Below are 24,760 nucleotides of genomic sequence, written 5' to 3' on the forward strand. Positions count from 1 at the left end.
ATTTTTTTTGTACTATCCTGTCTGTAACTGCAGTGCCACTCCTAGATGGGCTAGGTGTTTGTGCCGCACACTTGTGTTGTTTAGCTTGGCCATCCAGCTACCTCATTGCACCTCTTTTTCTTCTTTGCATCATGTGCTGTTTGGGGACTAGTTTTTAAATCTGCTATCCTGTCTGCCACTGCAGTGCCACTCCTAGATGGGCCAGGTGTTTGTGCCGCACACTTGTGTCGCTAAGCTTAGTCACACAGCTACCTCATTGCAACTCTTTTTCTTCTTTGCATCATGTGCTGTTTGAGGCCTATTTTTAAATCTGCCATCCTGTCTGCCACTGCAGTGCCACTCCTAGATGGGCCAGGTGTTTGTGCCGCACACTTGTGTTGCTTAGCTTGGCCATCCAGCTACCTAATTGCACCTCTTTTTCTTCTTTGCATCATGTGCTGTTTGGGGGCTAGTTTTTTTAAGTGCCATCTTGTCTGTAACTGCAGTGCCACTCCTAGATGGGCCAGGTGTTTGTGTTGCACACTTGTGTTGCTTAGCTTGGCCATCCAGCTACCTACTTGCACCTATTTTTCTTCTTTGCATCATGTGCTGTTTGGGGACTAGTTTTTGAATAGTGCCATCTTGTCTGCAACTGCAGTGCCACTCCTAGATGGGCCAGGTGTTTGTGCCGCACATTTATGTCGCTTAGTTTGGTCATACAGCCACATCGGTGCAACTTTTAGGCCTAAAAACAATATTGTGAGGTGTTCAGAATAGACTGGAAATGAGTGGAAATTAATGTTATTGAGGTTAATAATTCCGTAGGAGCAAAATTACCCACAAATTCTCTGATTTTAGCTGTTTTTATGTTTTTTTTTAAAATCATCCAGATCCAAAACCAAAACACGAAAGGGTGGTTTTGACAAAACCAAGCCAAAACCAAAACACAAAAGTGGAATTAGAACCAAAACACAAAACACGAAAAGTGCCAGCCGCACATCTCTAATATATACTACTATATACTACACTATATATATTGTTAATTAGTAAAACAGTACTCCATTCACTATCCAATGTATAAAAAGTCCAATGGGTAAATATGTATGTCCAGGGTTGGTACTAGGTTCTTCTGTGTCTCTCCTAGACTTGTGCACTTATTCCAATATTGCGCAGAACAGGAAATTGTGGATTGCATTTTGCATGTACATTATAAATGATTTATTGTTATGAAAATAAGCAAGCGTGACCATAGCAAATACTGACAGACATTCTCATTGTGATTGGCATTTTGTGACATAATCAAAACAGGTTGAGTATCCCATATCCAAATATTCCGAAATACGGAATATTCCAAAATACAGACTTTTTTGAATGAGAGTGAGATAGTGAAACTTTTGTTTTTTGATGGTTCAATGTACACAAACTTTGTTTATTACACAAAGTAATTAAAAATATTGTATTAAATGACCTTCAGGCTGTGTGTATAAGGTGTATATGAAACATAAATGAATTGTGTGACTGTAGACACACTTTGTTTAATGCACAAAGTTATAAAAAATATTGGCTAAAATGACCTTCAGGCTCTGTGTATAAGGTGTATATGTAACATAAATGTATTCTGTGCTTAGACTTATGTCCCATTACCATGATATCTCATTATGGTATGCAATTATTCCAAAATACGGAAAAATCCGATATCCAAAAAACCTCTGGTCCCAAGCATTTTGGATAAGGGATAGTCAACCTGTATAGGTTAGTTCCAAAGGCCAGACTGGCCATCTGGCAATTCTGGGACATTCCAGAAGAGCCCTGGGCCAGTATTTACTAAAAATCCGAGTTTGGCCGATTTGTGTTTTTTTTCTAAGTGCCAATCCTGGAATTCACTAAGCACCAATCTCGGCAGTGTTTGGACTATTTGTAATGGTTTGAATGACACCGTTCCGAAATACGAATGAATAGACCATCGGTCAAATGCGGCTGTTATTTCATACAATACGGGAATTCACTATTCATTCGTATTTGGGTGTTAGTCTCTGAGTGCTCAAATGCGGTCGTATTTTTTTGCGATTCGTTAAAAAAAGCGGCAAAAAAATAGACCTGCTTTTTTCAGGCGTGTTTACATGTGTTGCAAATAAAAAATCTCTCACACTTGAATTAGGATGCCTATAAAAGGATGTTAGGCCCATTTCAATACACCTACACTCAGAAATGGCAGCAGGACTGTGGGCCAGTGATCTTTTGTGTGCTGTGGGATTCCTCAGACTCAGACATCAGCCTGAAAGTACCCAGGGCCAAGAAACTGAACATGGTCAGCAGGTTGTACAGGTTCCGCGGAGGCTGCGCAGGCCTCGTTTTTTTAGGGGGCGTTTAAACTTGAACGCATTGTCCGATGATAAGGTCATACAGATGTTCCGTCTAAATCGTAACAACATTTTCCGTCTGTATGACCTTGTCAAACTGGGCCTAGACCCTGAGACAGCACACTCTCGCTCTGTCTCAGGCCTGCACAAACTCCTGGCTGTGTTGCACTTTCTGGCTACTGGCAGCTTTCAGGCTGTGTCTGGGGATGTCATAGGAATCTCACAGCCCTCATTTTCGAGAATCTTAACACAGGTGATGTATACCTAACTACCCACTCTGTTTTTGCTTGGTTTTAAAAACTCGGTGGCCAGTTCTGTGCTAAAATCTCATGTATAATTTTCTATCAAATATACACACAGGTGTTGGCTGTTTTGCAGCCCCACATTGATGCCTCAATCTGCTTCCCTACCCAGGAGTCTCAGTGGCATGCTGTCAAGGTAGATTTCTATGAGCTGGCTGGCATGCCCAATGTGCTTGGAGCCATAGATTGCACACACATTCAGCTGAGACCACCTAGGGGCAGGCAGCACATATATACAAACCGCCATTTCGAACACTCCACAAATGTACAGGTGGTTTGTGATGCAAATCTCAAAATAATGAGTGTTGTTGCTGGTTACCCTGGGGGCTGCCATGACTCCTTCATCCTCAGTCAGTCATCCCTCTTTGATAAGTTTGAGGATGGACAAATGCCAGATGGATGGCTGCTGGGTATGTAATTTGATATGTGTAGGCCTGTGTATAGTTTGTCCAAATACAGGGGCAGATGTATTGACCTGTAGAAGGCATAAGCAATTGAGAAACCAGTGATATGTGCAAGGTGATAAAGGCACCAGCCAATCAGCTCCAATATGTAAATGATTATTTAGGTACATATTGTCCGCTGCCTTTATTACCTTGCACATATCACTGGTTTATCACTTCCTTATGCCTTCTACAGGTTAATACATCTGCCCCACAGTGTGTTAATTATGTGTTGCTGTATCTTAACATGAATCACGTTACTATATCTGTCTTTTAGGTGATGGAGGATATGGCTGTTTCTCTTGGCTTCTAACTCCATTGTCCCGACCTGATACCCCTGCTGAACACAATTACAATCATGCACATAAGTCCACGCGGAATGTGATAGAAAGATGTTTTGGTGTGCTGAAATCTAGGTTTCGGTGTCTGGATAAGTCTGGTGGCCTTTTGTTGTATAGTCTCTCGAAGGTGACTCAAATTGTGTTCTGCTGCTGCTTTCTTCATAACATGTGTTTGCAACAACATCTGCCACATGTTGAGGAGGAGGAGGAGGAGGATGAAGAAAGCAGCCAGCAAGCAAAAGAATTAGAGACATCTGGTGATACTTGGAGTACAGATGTAGGGAGGCAGGTTAGGCAAGAGCTCATCACTCGCTATTTCTAAGGTAAGTTTGGTTTGCTTATTTCATTTGTTGTGTAATCATAAATAGATGTTTGCCCATTTTTATTGCCAAAACCATTACTCAGAATGTGTCTGTCTCCTTGACACATACAAACATACCCTCGCTTTATGCAAAACAAATGTCGCATGTGTATTGTGTGTATTTTAAAACTCAAAACAACAGATTATGAGTGGCATGCATTAAGTCTGGATAAGTGATCGGAAACTTGCAGTGCTAATTTATTACAAGCACACATAATCCATTTAGTATTTTACTTTATCATTGTGTGTAACGTCCTAAAGCACAGGTTCACAAACTCTGCCCTCAGGACCCCACACAGTGCATGTTTTTCACGTAACCCAGCAGAAGCACAGGTGTATGAATTACTCACAGACATGTTAAAAGGTTCACAGGTGGAGCTAATTATGTCACTTGTGATTCTGTGAGTAGACCTGCAAAACATGCACTGTGTGGGGTCCTGAGGGCCGAGTTTGAGAACCTGTGTTCCAAAAAAACACTCCTCAACATATAATATGTTAGCCATGAGGAATACATGTGTCCCTATGTGTGATGCTCCATCATATTTAAGGGACACAAACTTACTGTCATTAAATATAATTTATTTCCTAATGTTTGCTGCAGTAAACTTGCTGATTTGTAAGTAAATACACAGTTTGCCACATATATAAATTATTATACACATTCTTTGTTTTTTTTATAAAAAGTTCTTATTTGTTGGTTTCTGCATCATGTGTAATAACATTCTTACTAATTTTTAACACACACAAACATGTCCCAACAATAATGACATTCATTTTGTCAATGTTCTTTTAAAAATTCAATGACAACATATTGAAAGCTTTTTACGCAACTCAATTGTGTTATTCTTGTAATGTTGTATAGAGAAGAAAGGTAAAATATTTAACAATAACATTGTAATTTGGATTGTCTGCAGGATATGAGAATTATTGGAATCTAGAAAGAGTAATGATTAGAAAAAAATCAAGTGGTCTGGTTACTTCCTGCTAACATGTATGTGGCTGCCTGGCAATGATTGTGTGTGCAGGAGTGGAGAATGATTGGAATCTAGAAAGAGTAATGATTAGAAAAAAATCAAGTGGTCTGGTTACTTCCTGCTAACATGTATGTGGCTGCCTGGCAATGATTGTGTGTGCAGGAGAGGAGAATGATTGGAATCTAGAAAGAGTAATGATTAGAAAAAATCAAGTGATCTGGTTACTTCCTGCTAACATGTATGTGGCTGCCTGGCAATGATTGTGTGTGCAGGAGAGGAGAATGATTGGAATCTAGAAAGAGTAATGATTAGAAAAAAATCAAGTGGTCTGGTTACTTCCTGCTAACATGTATGTGCGGCTCCATCAACATTTCCCTCCTCCAATACAAAAAAAGATGGTAAAGAATAAATGTGCGTACAAATTTTATGTTGTTGTTTGTACCACTTATAATTATTGATGTTGTATAAATTGTCAAGGAGCTAAGTGTTATATATATTTTACCAAACATACACTTACTAACTATTTAGAGTTACTTATCAGAAATGTCTAATTTGTTTTTTTTTCAAGTTTTTTTGGGTGGCTGCTTGTCCTGCCCTTTGCCTTTAGCACTGTCATGTTGTTGTGCTCTTGTGGAGCGTCTTGGTGGTGATGAGACTGGCGTGATATTTGGAGTAGTCGTACCAGAACTGCTGCTTGTTTGCTGTTGGTGCATGGATCTGAGTGTTTCATTCAGGTTAGTGAGGGTGGCATTGAGTTCACGTGTAGCAGCATTTTGATTGTCTACAATTCGGAATAAACTTTCATTAATCTTTTGATTGTTTTGAAAAATGTTCATATAACTTTGCTGTTGTCTGTGCTGTTCTTCCATTAGTCTGTGCTGTTCTTCCATTATGCGCTGTAAGTTGCCCATGACCTGTGTAATGTCTGTACGCATGAGTTCCATGGTATTGCCAATTCTGGTTGTTTGTTCATTTTGTCTACTCATATTTCTTGATATTCTTCTGAGGTGACATGGTAGGCTTGCAAACATTTGTGTCTGCCTACGCAGGCAATCTTCATTAGTGGCCTGCTGTCTAGCCCAAATGGTCCAAAACACCTGATCAGGCCCTTGTGTTACTGGTGTTGTTGGGCTGTGTTGTTGTGGTGGTGGTGTGCTTTGCTGTGGTGGTGTACTCACAGGTGCTGGGGGGCTCATTCCTTGGCTTAATGGCTGCATTTCTAAGATGATTGTCTCCTCCATGTCACTGTGTTGCTGTTGTTGTGGAGGGATGCTGTTACCAGGACTAGAAGCTGAAATGTTAAACAAATCTCCGTTAGCTATCCATATGTTTGAGAAATGTAAACAAATCACTACACATGGAACAAATGTCATTCACTGTTGCTTTCAAATATTCTGCCTAGCAACATCATCACTCATAACTTAAATACATACATATGCCTGTTTGTGGCAAATGTGTCTGGTTACTTAATTGTGAAAGCAAACACTTTACTTTTATTGTAGCTCAGACATACTCCACCATAAAAACACATTGGAATCCATAATGTGTTACCTTATAGCTTTGACCAAACAAACATAGTAATGTTTTTATATGTATTTGGCAATGTTAGCTCAAACACACATGTGAAATTTGGAAAAACAACCTTACTTTTTTCTAAAAATAAACATGATTTTTTGTTGCAGTATCTTACACACAATGTGATACTGTATGGCTCAAGTGGACATACATATCTTTACTGGATGTGGACAAGGCCAATTTGCTTGGATTCCATTGCAGGCTTTACTTACTGCGGTAAGTATCTAAGTTTTTGATGTGTTTTGACTTAATGCGGTTAAGAAAAAGTTTGATTACGTTCTGAAATTGTTTACATTTATTTCAGTTTGATACTCACAATCAAGATGAGGGGAGTGTGGATGATGTCTTGGAGGTGTGTCCAAAATTTGGAGTGGGGGGACAGAACATACTGTCGATAATCTTCGTGGCGGGGTAGCCTGCTGTGGTTGGCCCTGGACATCAGACCTTGCTTTCTTTTCGGCCACAGGTTTTTTGTGGTGATGTCTTACAGAAGTCCCACTACTGCTGCTCCATACTTCTTTTGATGGACCTATTAATGAAAGTGCAATTTTGTTATGGCCATTCCTTTACAAACATACCCTATACTACAATGGACACTTTATCTGCTTCCACAGCGTCATCATCATCAGATGTGATAGGAGTTACTGGACGACGAATAGTACTGCTTTTTTCAAACACTGTATTAAAAAAAAATGTATTCATGCTATTGTTGATACATCCACCCATTATGCTTATAAACATTTATTCTTTAAGAAATGCTTGCTTTATTTTTAATAAAAACATAAGGACCGGAAACAAAAAATACAATACATAAAACAATATACATTGTCCAATAGACATATGCACTATGGAAAAATCAACACAGTTAAACATGTACAGGACACTGACATAGGCCACAAGTAAAAAAAAAAAAACATTAACAACCAAAAACACACACATCTTCATTTTGTATTGAAAGGAAAAATATTACAGATGCAATATATAAATTGCTCTGTGATGTGGCACTCCAAACACACATTACCACTATATGAGCCAAACCAAAATGTAAAATATTTTAAAAATTACACTGCAGTGTGGTGTCACGGTACAAATACAAACTAAAAATTATCAAAGAAATAGTGGTATTTTGTAAAAAAATATTACATTATGTAATAATGACATTACACATGTAAGTGGTTTCCAAACCACTTTCCACTACTCCAGCCTCTAACATGACAACCACTGTTTTTGAAACATTGCACATGGATAACATAAATATAAAACATACTGTAGTCACAAGTATTAAAAAAAAAAGGTCCAATAGGAAAACATTATTGCAGGACAATTCAGTGACACACCAAGTCCAAACTACACATGCAAAATATCTTTGATAAAAACACATGACATACAATAAAGTAAGATGTTACATTGTCTTTTGTAGAAAACATTAACCAAAACAATGGATTTGCTGGCACACACTTGGAGATGGGAGTAATATGCAACGTGACATGACACACATTTAAAAAAAAAAAAAAAAAGGTTATATGTTAATGCAAATACACATGCTCACCATTCTTCCTGGGCCTATCTAAATCCCGGACATGGGTTGCAGAGACTACTTCAGGAGGTATGACACTCCGCATGGGCTCCTCATACTCCAGATATCTTGCAATATAGGGCTGCCTACCACAGGATTTTCAAGCCGACTTCGCCTCCTTGGCAATTTTGGACTTGACACGTCGCTTTATGTCATAGTACCGTTTGCGGCACGTGTCCTCCGTCCGCTTGACCACCCCTCACTATTGACAGCAGCAACAACTTTCGCCCACAACACCGTCTTCCTCCATGTTGGCACCTTGGCAGACTCAGGCCCAAATAGCTGCCTCTGATACTTCATCAGCTCACGCACCAATGCCACATTTTCAGCAAAACTAAACTTTACATTCCGCCCAGTCTTAGTTGCGGTGCGTGGCTGCAAAGCACTCTGACTGTCACTATCACTTGAGGCTGCTGCAGCAACCTCACCCACCTCACTAACCTCACTAACACTCACCTCCTACACCTGACCGACCTCCTCCCCCTCACTCACACCCTCCACCTCACCCACCTCTGACTCACACATAATTGTGTGTCTAAACAGTTAACACAGAAAAAAATAGACAAACAACACACCCCTCCACTACCACTACACAACTCACACACACACACCCACACACACACCCGCACACACACACACACACACACACACACACACACACACTGACAAGGGACTATAATGAAAAATAATTTAGACTAAAAATGAGACAAAACCACAAAATACAAGACTACAAGAATGACAAGACGACTTTCAAACACAATACCACACTCAGAAATCGCTACCAACACTCCTCAACAAACCACAAATTCACCTACCTCCACAGCACAACCTCCCTCCTCCTCACCACTAACTAAACCCACGAGGTGCGGACGGTTTGGGGCGTATTTATATGGTTGCGCACAGACACTCCTACCACCTGAAACACAACCAATCACGAACAGGGATGAAAAACAAAACTAAAAGTAAACAGAAACAGAAAACAGAAAAAAAAACAAAATCACGAACGCAAACGACAATGACGGCCGTAAATGTGCCAAAAAAACCCGACTGGCATCGACATCGGAAAACACGAAAACCATAAAGTTGACTGCTTCGTAACTTTGCGTATATGGATTCAAAAATTTGCATGAAAATGCACCCGATACAAAACGAGTTTAAACACTACACAAACCGACTCAAACACGAATATTGGTAAATTTTGCCCCTGGATTGTTATACAGTAGTAAAGAAATATTTGCGGGATATCCCCCCCCCCCCAAAAAAAAAAAAAAACACCAGTAATGCGAGCAGGACAGTATGCAGTGCAGGTAGAGACACAGGAGTATTAGGTTTCATGAGCTACCAATGGAGATTTCAGGGGCAAACGCAGGATTTACTCACGGGGGTTTCCATATGGCCCACATATGCACATTGAAAACACATACATTGTACACACACATACACATTGCACACGCATACATAGCATAGCATACTTACAGACTTTCTAGCTGTCCCCAGACTCACATACACATAGTACACCATACACACTGCACACACACACATATAGATAGCACACTATACACATGCATAGTATACCACACACACATATATATTGTTAAATCGGTTACTTATATTTCAATAAGAGTATTTAATGTTACCAGGATACAGGAGTGTTGCATGCTTCTTTACTGGAGAAGAACAGGAAACTAAGGAGCACAGAAATAGATTCATACACCAACTAATACAAATACAAAATAAGATCCGTTGTAACCTTCCACCAGAACACATATACAGCAATGGGAACTATATACACCACACTCCTCCCAACTTAGATAAATGCAGACATGAAAATGTTAGCACTAAGCAATGTATATGTTACCCCAGAAGGCTACAAATCAAGCCTTTGAGGTGCCTTACGAACTCTGTCTGGATACCGATGTTTAACTCCCAGAGTGAGTGGCTGCTCCACAGAAATCACACTAGAAGGTTCAGGATCAGTTGTTACTAAGGGAACCTCATGCTCAGGTGACTCCATAACAGGTTTGGGAACAGTCTCTGTATCTGACCCAGAGGGGTATACATAAACCCCCACATCACTGGCTTGACTATGTCCAACTGTCGACATACAGTCAGTTTGCCTCCCAGCCTCAATGATTTGATCAATGTGGCGAAGCCACAATTCTCCTCCAACTTCAATCACGTACATCAGAAGGCCGGATTTGGAAGAAACTATTCCCGCTTGCCATTTGTCTCCTCTATAATCACGGACCAGAACCTCTTGGCCAATGTGGAAGAACCGAGTAGGTTTCTGATAAACTGATTGAAACTGTTTGTTATGTACCTTCCGCCTTACATCAGGTTTAATCAAGTCCCACTGAGACCGTAAGTTCCGTTGCATAAATAGCACCGCAGGAGGCTGACCGGTAGTGGAGTGCTCAGTCCTACGATATATAAACAAGAAGTTTTCAATCTTGTGTTGCAAAGGTAGATGTTCATGGTGCATGGACTTGATAGCTTTTTTGAATGTTTGGACAAATCTCTCAGCCAAACCGTTAGTGGCTGGATGGTGTGGAGCTGATGTAAAATGTTTAATTCCATTGTCTTGCATGAACTTTTTGAATTCCATGGACACAAACTTTGGCCCATTGTCACTGCACACTTGCTCTGGTAGACCATTTCTAGCAAAGATGGTTCGCAGCACAGCAATTGTTTTCTCAGAAGTAGTGGATTTCATCTTTATTACCTCTGGCCATTTTGAATGAGCGTCCACTGCAATAAGAAACATACAATCCATGAATGGACCAGCAAAGTCAATATGTACCCGCTGCCATGGAGATGAAGGCCATTCCCAGGGGTGTAACGGGGCTAAAGGTGGTGCATTTTGAACTCTTTGACATCCTTCACACCCTTTTGTCAAAGTTTCAATTTGACCATCGATTCCTGGCCACCATACATAGCTTCTAGCAAGATTCTTAATTTTTACTGTGCCTAGGTGACCCTCATGCAAATTTTCCAAAACTCTGTTTTGCAGTTTAGGTGGTATTACCACTCGTGACCCACACAATAGAGTTCCTTGACAGACAGAAAGCTGATCTCTCCTGCCCGAAAACCCGTATTATTGAGCATCGCCATGTTTAGGCCAACCTTTGAGAGTTAAGTCCATTACTTTTGATAGTACCGGGTCTTTCCTTGTTTCCCGATTGATCGTGGCATTGGTAATAGGTAGCTGTTCCATCAACATATTGTGAAACACTTCCAGGGGGTCTCCATCACTGTCCTCCTCACTTTGGGGCAAGGGAGAACGCGATAGACCATCAGCGTTGCCATGTAGTTTTGTTCCTTTAAACTCGATGTCATATGTATAAGCACCCAGGAATAATGACCAACGTTGAAGCCGAGCTGCAGTCATGGCTGGGACTCCCTTGTGGGGGTTAAAAATTGATACCAGTGGTTGATGATCCGTAATTAATGTAAACCTTTGCCCATACAAAAATTGATGAAATTTCTTCACTCCCCATACTAAACTTAAGGCCTCTCTGTCAATTTACGCATAATTCTTCTCTGCCACTGTCAAAGACCGTGAAGCAAACGCTATTGGCTTCTCGCTACCATCTCTCAGTTGATGTGATAACACTGCTCCAATGCCATACGGTGACGCATCACACGCCAGCCTGATGGGTAGTTTCGGATCAAAATGAGTAAGGACTTTATCAGATGTAATCAATCTTTTTGTTTCTGAGAATGCTTTCTCACAGTCTTTTGTCCACTTCCTTCGTGCATTTTTCTGTAGTAGGGCATTTAGCGGGTGTATTACTGTGGAGAGGTCTGGTAAGAACTTGTGATAATAATTAACTAGGCCCAGGTAAGATCTCAGTTGTGACACAGACTGTGGCTGGGGTGCTTGTAGTACTGCCTCAATTTTATCATTTGATTTGTGCAGGCCTTCTCTATCAAACACATGTCCACAATATGAAATGCTTTCTTGGAAAAATGCACATTTATCTTTATTTACTCTGAGTCCATATTCCTGTAGTCGGGTTAATACTTTTTCCAGATTATTTAAGTGGTCCACATCATCTTTGCCTGTTACGATTATATCATCCAGGTAACATTGCGTACCTGGTATTCCTTGTAGGACTTGATCCATTGCTCTCTGCCATAATGCTGGGGCAGAAGAAAGTCCAAACACCAGACGGTTATATTGTAATAAACCTTTGTGAGTATTGATGGTTAAATATTTCTTAGATGCCTCCTCAATTTCCATTTGCAAGTACGCTTGAGCTAGGTCAATTTTGGAGAAGCGGTCGCCCCCTGAGAGAGCTGCAAAGATGTCCTCTATTTTAGGCAAAGGATACTGCACAGTCCGTAGTACTGGATTTATTGTCATTTTGAAATCTCCGCAAATACGGATACTTCCCATTTTGTCTTTCTTTACTATCGGAACTATGGGCGTAGCTCATTCACTCCATTCCACTGGGGAGAGTATACCAGAGTCTTCCAGTTTCCGTAGTTCCTCCTCAACCGCTGGTCGGATGGCATAAGGTACTGTGCAAGCTTTACAAAACTTTGGAATGGCATGTGGATCCAACTCTATACTGGCCTTAATGTCCTTTAACGTGCCTATTCCTGGTTGGAAAATGGGTTGTGCGGCAGCTAACAATTTAGAAAGTTCCTTAATTGCTGCATCATTGTTGGATACATCAGATGCAGTAGATTGTAGCCTGTGAATGGAATGCCAGTCAAGTTGGATTTTCCTTATCCATTCGCGGCCCAATAATGCCGGTCCACCATGTGGAAGTATGTACAAATACAGCTTATGGGTATTGCCTTTGTATTTCACATAAACTTTAATTTTTCCCAATGGGGACACCAGTTCACCTGTATATGTGCGGAGTGTTACGGATGTTTTCTTTAAAGGAATAGCAGCAAACAGGCGTTTGTAATCACTTGCATTTAGCACTGACAGAGCAGAGCCTGTGTCTAATTCCATTTTTACGTCAATACCTGCTACTTCCAAAGTGACCCAAATCACTTGACGCTCTTTTGCCGTCATAGAGTGCATCTCTAAGCTGCATAACCCTTTTTCTGTACCAGTACTATCAGTAGAGTCTGATTCATTGTCGGCTACTTTATGCACCTGGGATGTTGTATATTTTCTCCCGGGAACTTTGGATACTTGCGAGCGGTTTGGTGTTTTCTCTGACTGGCACACCCTTTCAATATGGCCTCTTTTCTTACATTTTCTACACACTTTGGGGTACATTTACTAAGCAGTGATAAGAGCGGAGAAGTGAGCCAGTGGAGAAGTTGCCCATGGCAACCAATCAGCACTGAAGTAACATCTATAATTTGCATACTATAAAATGATACAGAGCTGCTGATTGGCTGATGAGGAAATATCTCCACTGGCTCACTTCTCTGCTCTTATCACTGCTTAGTAAATGTACCCCTTAGTCTTTAAACCAGCACTGACTGGCATCATGTGAGGACTTCCCACAGCAAACACAGGACTGTCTCTGATACCAATGAACTGGAATGGGAGTACATTCTGGTGCCTTTTGCTGCAATTCTGATGCATCCCTGGTTGCAGTCTCCAGTGAAATAGCTATGGCCAGTGCTCGCTCTAAGGTCAGGTCAGACTCAGCAAGCAATTTCTTTTGTGTACTTGCATTTTTCATCCCACAAACTAAACGGTCTCTTAGAGCATCTGATAACCCTGCTCCAAATGCACAGTGTTCAGAAAACTTCCTCAGCTCTGCAATGTATTTAGAAATGCTTTCACTTTCACATTGATTCCTTCTGTGAAACCTGAATCACTAATGGTTTGGGGTTTAAGCATACCTCCCAACTGTCCCGATTTTCGCGGGACAGTCCCGTTTTTTTGGGACTGTCCCGCTGTCCCACCCGCGGGTCGCAGTGTCCCGCGGTGTGGAAGAGGAAGTTGGGAGGCTCCTGTCATCGTTGCTATGCTTAGCAGAGCAGCGGTGAATAGACGCTGTGCGCATGCGCACAGCGTCTATTCAGTGAAGACAGGGAGAGGGGGCATGCCAGCGGCTCACAGAGCGCTGGTCATGCCCCCTTTAGTGATGAAAAACGGGGGCGTGACTCGCGATCGCGGAAGTGCCACGCCCCCTTTTGGTTAGGTCACGCCCCCTTTTTGGGCGCGCGCAGGAGTCCCTCTTTAAGCAGACAGAATGGTGGGAGGTATGGTTTAAGTGCTTTTGTAAAATGTCCACATTGTCAGTAAAGGACTTGTTGGCTGCCTTCTCAGGTGCTATTAAACTGTTTGTTTGGGCACCCATTACACTGAGTAATACTGGAACCTTCCTGTCTCCTTGCACTGCGTTAACGACACAATACAACTCCACTCTCTCAATATATGTAGCCCAGTCCTCTATAGTACCATCAAATGCAGCCATTGTACCAATATATCCTGACATCTTTTCTTTATACTTAGTCCTCCCTTCCTTAGAAAATGAAGATATAACTCACGTGCTCCTTTTATTCAAGTTAGGTGCTGCTGGCAGTCTGAATGAGTTGTTCCTGTTTGCACCCCACAATTGTGCTGTGTCAGCCCACTGGTGCTCCACTGTTACCTGGAGCCATGCTGAAGAACAGTTTAATCCTCGTCGCCAGTGTTAAATCTGTTACTTATATTTCAATAAGAGTATTTAATGTAACCAGGATACAGGGAGTGTTGCATGCTTCTTTATTGGAGAAGAACAGGAAACTAAGGAACACAGAAATAGATTCATACACCAACTAATACAAATACAAAATAAGATCCGTTGTAGCCTTCCACCAGAACACATATACAGCAATGGGAACTATATACACCACATATATCACACTATATACATTGCACACACAGGATGTCACACACATAAACAGCAAACTATACACATTGAACACACATATACATAGCACACTATACATATACACAGTACACCACACACATACATAACACAGAGCACACACACACACACACACATACTACACCACACATACACATTGCACAAAGCATTCAACACACACATACACACTGGACACACTCATATACAAAGCACACCACACACACTTTGCATACTACACATACATTGCACACCGCACACTCAAACACAATGCACACACATATAAATAGCACAGCACACACACATACTGTTTGCTCACCATTGTTTTTTGTACACACACATAGTACACCACATACACATTGCACACACACAAAGTAAATCTAGTAGGCATAATTTATTGAAGATCACTCCCACCCCACCACCCCCCCGCGCGCGCGTGACGAGACGCACACCTGTCTATCTGGCTCCAGCTCCGGGAAACACCACCAGCGACTCCCGTACAGTCAGCCAGCCTCCCTGTCGGTGTGGAGAGCAGGCAGCTGCCGCATTACTGACACAGCTGCCTGCGCTCCGCACCATCTCTCCCCACACCCCCAAAAGAAAGTTAAAAGGAAATAGCCGGTGTGCTGTGCGATGGATCGGCGGGCGGGTGGGGGTTTCCTGGTACTCGGAAACTTCCCCCCTGCGTGCGCATATGGATTTACAACCAGAGGAGAGATATGAGGGTGGAGAGAGCTGTAAGTGACAAAGGAATCTTAGCTTCTCCTCCCTACCTGGGCATCTGGGTCCTGTGTAACCTGTTATCTAATGAGGGTCTAGAGAGAGACCTCCTGAGTCCTGTCCCATTGTGTAAGTAGTACAGAGACTGCTGCTATTCTTGCATGCGACAAGATAAATTATAGATTTTTATTTTTCTATGGTTATTTAAATTGTCTTTGTTCCACTATAAGAACATGTTATAAAATAGTTGTCTTTCAATTAGGTGATGCTATAAACAGTATGCAGGTATTATTAAACTATTGGTTTAAATCTAATATATGCCTTTGGTTTAAATTTAATATACACTATCCATACATCCCAACATGACCCATTCCAGGAGGGACACAATGCTCTCTACCTAGACTTCCTTTTTAAGTTATGATTGCAATCACCTGTGTTGAAAAACCTTTGTTATCAATTAAATAGTTCAACACAGATGACATTAATCATATATTAAGAGAAAAGTCCAGCCATTTTGCCCCTCCCGGAATGGGTCACGTCGGGAGGTATGCACAATCTAATATACACACCCCCCCCTTCCAACAGGGCTTCCTTGTCTTAAGTGCCCCAGGCACCCACAAAGCTTAATCTGGCCCTGCCTGTAGGACCCCTCCTTGGTAACAGCTGCCCACAAAGATGCAGTCAACAGACCATGCATGTGCAGAACCACACTGGGATCCCAAGGGATCTCATCCCTTCTAACACACTATAGGGGTGTGCTTCTATTGGATCTCATGTCCCTATGTGTGTTTGGTAATAACCCCAACGGTACTTCATTTCTTATTCGCCCATTAAACAGAGTTTATAAATTCACATATATACATAATTACAGTGTATAGTTAGCATACTTATGTAGTACAGGTTGAGTCTCCCTTATCCAAAATGCTTGGGACCAGAGGTATTTTGGATATGGGATTTTTCCGTATTTTGGAATAATTGCATACCATAATGAGATATCATGGTGATGGGACCTAAATCTAAGCACAGAATGCATTTATGTTACATATACACCTTATACACACAGCCTGAAGGTCATTTTAGCCAATATTTTTTATAACTTTGTGCATTAAACAAAGTGTGTCTACAGTCACACAATTCATTTATGTTTCATATACACCTTATACACAGAGCCTGAAGGTCATTTAATACAATATTTTTAATAACTTTGTGTATTAAACAAAGTTTGTGTACATTGAGCCATCAAAAAACAAAGGTTTCACTATCTCACTCTCCCTCAAAAAAGTCCGTATTTCGGAATATTCCGTATTTCGGAATATTTGGATATGGGATACTCAACCTGTATATAGGTGGACACAATGGGAGAATGTAGCAGAGACTTCAGAATTAAGTTGGGAAATAGAATTAAAAAAATAAATTTAAGAGCATGCTTAGAGGCTGGTTAAAAAACCAATTGAGCAAGGAAAGGTATTCCAAAATTTAGGAGTGGACCGGGAGAAATCCTGAAAGCCAGAATGAGCAGGTGATTAGAGAGGAGGCGAGGTGACATTCATTAGCAGAGTAAAGATGGCTAAAGGGAGTGTGTGGGGAAATGAGGCTGGAAATGTAGGGAGGAGAAGTGAAGCTGAGAGATTTCTAGTTGAGGGAGAGGAGTTTGAAGTTCATTCTGAGTGGTACTGTATATGGAGCCAGTGAATTGACTTTAAGAGAGGAACAGCCAGGGCCGGATTATGGCTTCGTGGGGCCCAGGGCACTTAAGACATGGGGGCCCTCCCCCCCTTTTCCAGTGACTAGCACACATAGCTGAAAGTTTCCAGGGTGTGGCCTAATCGCGGATGGCGTGGCCATGCCCCTTATGCAAATTACGTGAAACAACATTTTTTTGCACCTCCAAATCAAATCCACAGGGGGAGGTGCAATCAGTGTGATCACTTCCCTCTGCACAGGCATAAGAGGCTGCATGTGCTGGCTGGAGCACAATATGCTGCTGGCAGGACGCGAGGGAAGGGGGCAGGGTTCGGCAGTGGACCCCCATCTCGGCTGCACTGCAGTGTGTGCGGAATTTCCCTCCCCATCCTCTCAGGCAGCGTGGAGATTCACTGATTCTGTAATCTCCAGTCTCCGCTGGAGATTACAGAATCAGTGAGTCCCCGTGCTGTGGCATAGCTGCTCCATCGGGGAGCCCCCTAAAATAGGAGGGCTTGGGGTACTTACCCCCTGGGCTCCCCCCTTAATCCGGCTCTGGGGACAGCAGAGGTAGAGCGAAAAGAAAGGACAATGAGGCGGGCAGCACATTGAGGATAGATTGGAGTTAGAAAAGCCATTGAGGATCAGATTATAATAATCAAGGAATGAAAAGGGCCTGACTCTAATTATTGTGGAAATACTTAAATTAAATCTCTTTGATAAAGCCTCCTTAAACAGGGGTGAAACTAGGCAGAGGATACACGCTGATTCACAGATACCATCTGGATTGTGCACACTTGTTCCTGATATCTGCTTGAAATCCCCTGCGGGGCTATATTGCCAATACTATTTACTACCTGGACTAGAAATGCCTTAGTGCTGCATGGCACAGGAGTTATACTTATCGGGTGGCCATATGGATGTTTGCTGAGCCCGGGACTGGTTCAGCTAGCCAGACCATCTGCCTACCTGTGAGAAGGGCACCGCAGTGCTAATCAGGATGACTACATATACTGTATGGCTGCTGGACCTGGGAACCTTTATTTTAAGTTGGATTGTCTGGTAATTAAACAACTTCTTTTAACTTGCTGATCTGAAATTTTTTTTCTAGAACTTGTAGTTCCACACTGCAGATCATAACTTTTGGGCCTTTCTATATAAAGTACAGATATATCCACAAATCAGGGATGTGCGGTGAGCTAAATGGCTCAGGAGGCACTGACTAGCACTAGAGCCAGATTTACATACAATTTATGAGCCCAAGGGTGCATGTGAGCATTATACATAGGTGCAGCAGTGTATACTGCTGGAAATTTGGTGAGTTTTGATCAAAGAGGTGTGGAAAAGGTAGTCAGTGACTGATCTGCCATAGACTTTTTACTGCAGAGTTTTGACTATAAAAATTATTAGAATAATACAAAGAAGATATTTCTTTTATATTCTTTCTATTTTTCATATACTTTATACAATCAAACCTCTGGTTTACACGTTAGTATGACAGGAAAGGCTCTGCCTCACCTCACGTCACGTCACTGGACATACTGTATACCTTTACCCTATTATGCCATATTGCCAAATCAGCCATGCAATGGGATCTGCAACATACTGTAGCCACGTCTTGTGATGTTTCTTAAAAGGTGCTACATTGACCCTCATTCCTAAGTTGTTCGCTCGCTGCTAATTTTAGCAGACTTGCTAATAGGCTAAAATCCGGCAGTTCTGCGCATGCGTATGCACAGCACGGCGCACGCGCTAAGCAAATTTACACAAAACTATGCTACTTTACTCACAGGCGAACAAAGCTTTTCAATCGCTCTGCTGATTGACAGGAAGTGGGTGTTTCTGGGCGGAAACTGGCCGTTTTCAGGGAGTGTGCTAAAAAACGCAGGCGTGCCAGGTAAAAACGCAGGAGTGGCTGGAGAAACGGAGGAGTGGCAGGGCGTGTTTGTGACGTCAAACCAGGAACTAAATGGACTGAGGTGATCGCAATCTAGGAGTAGGTCTGTAGCTACTCAGAAACTGCAAGGAAATTGCTTTCGTTAGCAATTGCTAATCTTTCGTTAGCAATTCTGCTATGCTAAGATACACTCCCAGAGGGCGGCGGCTTTGTGTTTGCATTTCTGCTAAAAGTAGCTAGCGAGCGAACAACTCGAAATGAGGGCCATTATGCAAATTCTTTTGCGGCAAAAGAAAATTGGGAATCCATCCAATTGCTAATTGGCGTGGAACGTCTTAGCATTTCATGGAAAATGAAGCAAAAAGGGAAAGGTGTCTGAGGATAAATCTGCATATTGGAACTTTGAACTGGACAATCCTGTGTAGCTATATCTTACATATTTTTTTCAGGGTAATTAACTATTTTTAAGGGCTAAATATGTGAAATGATCTTTTAATATATTATATTGTGTTTGCTTTTTACAATTGATATTATTATTGTTGTTATTATTATTATTATTATTATTATTATTATTATGAACGTGTCTTCCCTGTCAGTTTTTTATAGCCTTATTAAAGTATGTTTTGTTAGCGCAGTTCCATACCTTTATGATTTTTCTTTAAGACTTATCATTTCTTTAAGATTGATAATTTTAGTGGTTCCCAGATTGAGAAAGAGCTTGATCCTGGAATAATTGTAGAAATACTTAAATTCAATTTATAGCATTCATTTAGTTATGTTTTCAGATGGATAAAGCAACCAAATTCAATAAATACAACAAAACATAACATTTTAAACTATGGGGGTTTTCTAACATGTACAGTAGGCATAAAGCTTTGAATGGACAAAGCCTTTCGTACAGTAATTCCTCTATACTCTGATCCTAATAGCTTCACTGGTAATAAAACCAGAAAAAAATGAGATCCTATTGTGTATTACTTAAAAAAGCAGAACTGTATTACATAAAATAGGACAACTTACATCCAATAAAAATAAATATTCAGAGCTCCACACTAGTAAACATCACTTCCTGCCGTATGTGAGATGAAACACTGCATATCTCAATATGACCACAGGTGAAGCTGTAACCCTAGTTGACACCAGTGCCGTAACTAGACATTTTGGTGCCCTGTGCCAGAAAGAGAATGCCCCCCTATTTAAAACGGATAACGCGCTGAAGGCGCACAACAACAATAGCGTGCTGTGACTTAGTGGGGAAGCGGCATTGCCACAGAATAGTACCTATTCACATTACACCACACAGCAGTCCCCTTATACATACAGCAAAGCCCCTTATACACATTGCGCAATAGTAGAGCCCCTCCTCCCAATCATCATCATCATCATTCTTCCTCCTCATCCTCATTCCCCTTTGCACAATATACCTGATACACATGCCCTGGCTCCGGCTCCTCTGCAGTCTTCTGATTGCCAGGACTCAGAGACGGAGGACAGAGCAGCAGCATCGGTGTGCAGACAGCCGGACACAAGCCAGCATCCCAGGGACCACATCCTGCCACCTCACTGCTCTCCCCCAACCATGCTGCTGTGCAGCAGGCAGGTTGGGAGCCAACCACAGAGATCCAAGCACCGGAGCATGCTGCCTGCCTGACTGGGGGTCCAGACACTCTGCACCACTGCAGATACGCTACACCCACCCGCAAGTGCTCCAGGACTCCCACTGCAGCCCGGGTGTCAATCAGGTATCGGGCATGGAGACAAACGCCACGGGCGGGACACAGGGAAAGGGACACCGGAAAGGTGGCAGACAGATACAAAAGAGAGATCGTGGGTTGATGCTGGCGGTTGCGCCCACACAGCAAATGCGCTGTGGGCTAAGCACCATCTGCACACACTTAGTTACAGCCCTGGCTGATACAACAGCGTATCAGAGATATTTGCCAATAGAGATACAATACAATTAGGTATAACAATAGCGCTGATAACAGTTGATCACATACAGAGTCAGCTTACATCAATAATGATATTCCACTTGTTCAGTCACTCAATACTCTATGCGTAGCAATCCACTGGTGGATGTATTCACCTCTTTTAGAGGGAGGGATTCACCTTTAGATAATCCAAAAACAAATGGACATGGTGCAAGTACAGCCAGATAATTTGGATAAAAGGTGATTTTTAATACAAAAAACTCACAAACAGAGAAAGAAAATAGGCATATAACCACTTTTGTGGGTTAAGGACATATGACCAGGCATCAACACTGTTACCCTCCCAGATCGTTAACAAGGAAGCAGATCGGAGTTCCGGAACCTCGAATCCACTGGTAAACAGGAAGCCGTTCAGTCCAACAGTAGTCCCCAGAAACGTCAGTCACCACGCCTGAAGCTTTTCGGACCTTAGTCCTTCATCAGAGGCATGGTGGCTGACTGAATAGATGCTTCCTAAATACCCTAACTAATCAGGTAGAATTGGCTACACTTGTGACTTCTAATCAATTTTCGTCCGTTTCTGCTGATCCTCTTCCGGAAATGACGATCGCGGTGATTTACCGGAACCGGAAGTGCGTCATTTGCGTTCCACGATGCGTTCCTGCTCCGAAAAACCGGAAGTTAGACCTTTTTCTTCCAGAATGCGTTCCAGATGTCCATTTTGTAGTGTTATTATAGGTTTATTGTTCACAAGGTCCTTAAAGTGTCCATAATAGAGGTAAAATTCGCAGAAGTATATACCCAATAGAGGGCAGTAATAATGCGGTCACCACGCCAGCTCATTTTGACTTAAAAAGTCTTTCTCAATGCACCCATTTCCTTCCATTAGGTGATAAATCCTTTCATTCATTAACAGGCAGTAATACATGTGGGCAATTCAATGAAAATATGGACATAGAGCCTAAAACATAAAAGTCAACACAGGAACAAGATGTTGGCGTTATTAATCAGTTGAAGTGCTCTATTTTAGTAACAGTGGAAAATAGTTTTGATTTGTAATCTAGATCTTTATATATTAGGACTCTTTAAACTTTCAGTGTTCACTCTCAATGAAAACAATATTATAGGCCGTCTTCCATTAATTTGCATATAAAGCATTGAAAATATAGTGTTTCATTCAATTATCAGATAATGTGCATGATGCAGCAAAACGTATTTTGCAGTCAAACCTCTAAAAGGCCATTTTTGGAGGTTTGGGCGCTTATTGCTTATGCACCAGGCTTTGGAATGCGATACATCTTGGAACTTGGATGCGGTGGGCAATGCCATCTATAGAAGCCTGTGGGCTACTATTCGTGTTTTCTCCTGAGAGGGATCCAATCAGATCCCTCCAAGCACCTCCTAAGGTGCATGCGTCACTCTGTGAAGGACATAAATCCGGAAGTCCTTCTATCGCAAAGGACAGTTCTTTTTTTTTTATATAATAATTTTTATTAATGGGATCACAAATACAATCAGATACCAGCAGGTAGTGGTTTCAACAAATTACATTGTAGGTATAACATAACATTTGGTGATCATACAGATGATTGGAAAAAACAGTGACCCATTTTTTACCCAGAAAGCGGGTAGTATAAAATAGAAAAAGGGCCAGTCAGTAGCGCAGCTAACCGACTAACATTAAGAAGTAAGAGTAGAAGATGGTCAGAAAGAAAAAAGACAGGGAAGAAGAGAAAAAAGAAGAGAAATGGACAGAATAGAATAGAGTCCCCGGGGGGGTCTCATCAAATATGGTGTAGGGTATCACAAAGTAAAGGGTGAAGGGGCATGCTGGGTAGCCAGCCATGGACTCCAAATTTTCTCGAATGACTTAGGGGAGCAGTTTATAATGCTAGTCATATAGTCCATGCGGTAGATGTACCAAATACGGGCAATTATAGATTGCATGGAAGGCGGGATAGGGTTTTTCCAATCTGCAGCTAGTTGACATGTTGTTGCGGATACTATATGACGTAACAATTTATTTTGAAATTTAGTTAGTGTCGGTAGGTTTAAGGGGAGGAGAATGTATTTGGGGTCAGAAGGAATAGAAATCTGCAGCAAGCTAGATATAAAGTTAATCACTTCCCTCCGCATATGCACTATTTTAGGACATGACCACCATATGTGTAGGAAAGAGCCCTCTGCGCCACATCCTCTCCAGCATCTATCCGACATATCTGGGTACATTTTGCTCAAGCGAGATGGTACATAATACCATCTATATAATAATTTATAGACATTCTCTTTGATTCTAACGCAGATGGAGCTAGACGCCGCGTTACCCCAGGCCTCAGACCACTCCTCATCATCCAAAGCCGAGCCTAGGTCCGTTTCCCATGCTCTCTCATGAGGATCTCGCTGAGAGGGAGCATCCCCAGTGAGAGTAGTATATAAAAGGGAAATTAGGCCTTTGGTCGAGTGACGTCTGAAACATATAGTCTCAAACGTGGTCAGGGGTCTACTAGAGAGGATGCGGCCCATGGAGGAGTGAAAATGTCTGAGTTGTAAAAATTGATAAAAATATCTAGAGGGAATATTAATAGTTTCTTGAATCTGAGAAAACTGTGGAAAACTAGTATCCCTGGTAATATCGTTCAGATATAAAATACCTCTATCTTGCCAAGGAGCAAACAGTGATTTATTTGTACCAGGAGGGAATGCAGGGTTGTGTAATATTGGGATGATAGGGGATGGGGTTGGGGCTAAGCCATATTTCCTATTAGCAAAGTCCCAAAACGTTAGTGAGCGGGAGACTACGGGATGGGATGTTATAGTCCTGGGGCGGCAGGATTTCGAAAGCCAGAGAAGAGAAGAGAGAGTAGAGAGACCCACCGCAGCGGCTTCTATAGCTACCCAGACCCTTCTAGATTCGGGGTTGCACCATTGTACACAGTGTGAGAGCTGTGTAGCAAAAAATTATCTTCTAAAATCTGGGATGCCTAGGCCACCACTAAATGTGGGGCGCTGTAAGAGTTTCAATCGGACGCGGGGACGCTTATTCGCCCATATAAATTGTGACGTATGGAATTGCAAGAATTTAAAAACAGATGGAGGGATAAATATCGGGAGGGTCTGGAACAGGTAAAGTATCCGAGGGAGCACATTCATCTTCACTGAGTTTACCCTACCTATCCAGGATATAAAGAGGATAGACCAAAAAGACAAGTCCGATTTGATTCGATCTAGAAGCCTAGGGAAATTAGCTTGGTAAAGTTGATGATGGCTATGCGTTAGAAAAATACCTAGGTATTTAATCTTTCGCTTGTGCCATTGAAATGGAAAGGAGTTTTCCAAAGAGAGCTTAATCGGGCCGGGGATATAAAAGTTCAATACTTCAGTCTTACTCGTATTAAGTTTATAACCTGAATGTTTAGAGTAGAGGTCTATCTCAGAAAGGAGTGGCTGTAACGACTGGGATGGGGATCCCAGAGATATTAGAACATCGTCTGCGTATAACGCAATTTTATGTTCAGTAGGGCCCACCCGCACTCCAGCTATATCTATATTAGCTCGGATCCGTGCTGCCAGCGGTTCCATAACCAGGGCAAATAGCAATGGGGAAAGCGGGCATCCTTGTCTGGTGCCGTTAGTGATATTGAATGCGGAAGAGGTGAGGGGATTAACAGAAACCGTGGCAGTAGGGGATCTGTAAAGCGCCGAGACACCTTCTAGGAATTTGCCAGAAAAACCCATCCTCCGGAGTACTGAGAAAGCAAAGGGCCAGGAAATTCTGTCAAAAGCTTACT

General features: G+C 41.9%; 2 protein-coding genes across 2 annotated transcripts; both read right to left on the reverse strand.

The window, feature by feature from the left end:
- Nucleotides 1-4,385: 4,385 nt before the first annotated feature.
- On the reverse strand, nucleotides 4,386-14,584 carry LOC134911740 (uncharacterized). Its single transcript, XM_063919795.1, has 3 exons — nucleotides 14,383-14,584; nucleotides 6,652-6,864; nucleotides 4,386-6,051 (listed from the first exon to the last, which is right to left on the reverse strand). Exon 3 carries the CDS (start codon nucleotides 5,999-6,001, stop codon nucleotides 5,324-5,326), a length of 678 nt encoding a protein of 225 aa, XP_063775865.1. The 5' UTR covers nucleotides 6,002-6,051; nucleotides 6,652-6,864; nucleotides 14,383-14,584; the 3' UTR covers nucleotides 4,386-5,323.
- Nucleotides 9,526-10,990, reverse strand: LOC134910990 (uncharacterized protein K02A2.6-like; the record flags this gene model as incomplete). Its single annotated transcript, XM_063919384.1, has 2 exons — nucleotides 9,526-9,596; nucleotides 10,018-10,990. Coding segments are annotated over 2 exons (1,044 nt in total), but the record flags the coding sequence as incomplete, so codon positions are not given.
- Nucleotides 14,585-24,760: the final 10,176 nt, after the last annotated feature.

Source organism: Pseudophryne corroboree, chromosome 4 (genome assembly GCF_028390025.1).
Source record: "Pseudophryne corroboree isolate aPseCor3 chromosome 4, aPseCor3.hap2, whole genome shotgun sequence".
NCBI classification, from domain to species: domain Eukaryota; kingdom Metazoa; phylum Chordata; class Amphibia; order Anura; family Myobatrachidae; genus Pseudophryne; species Pseudophryne corroboree.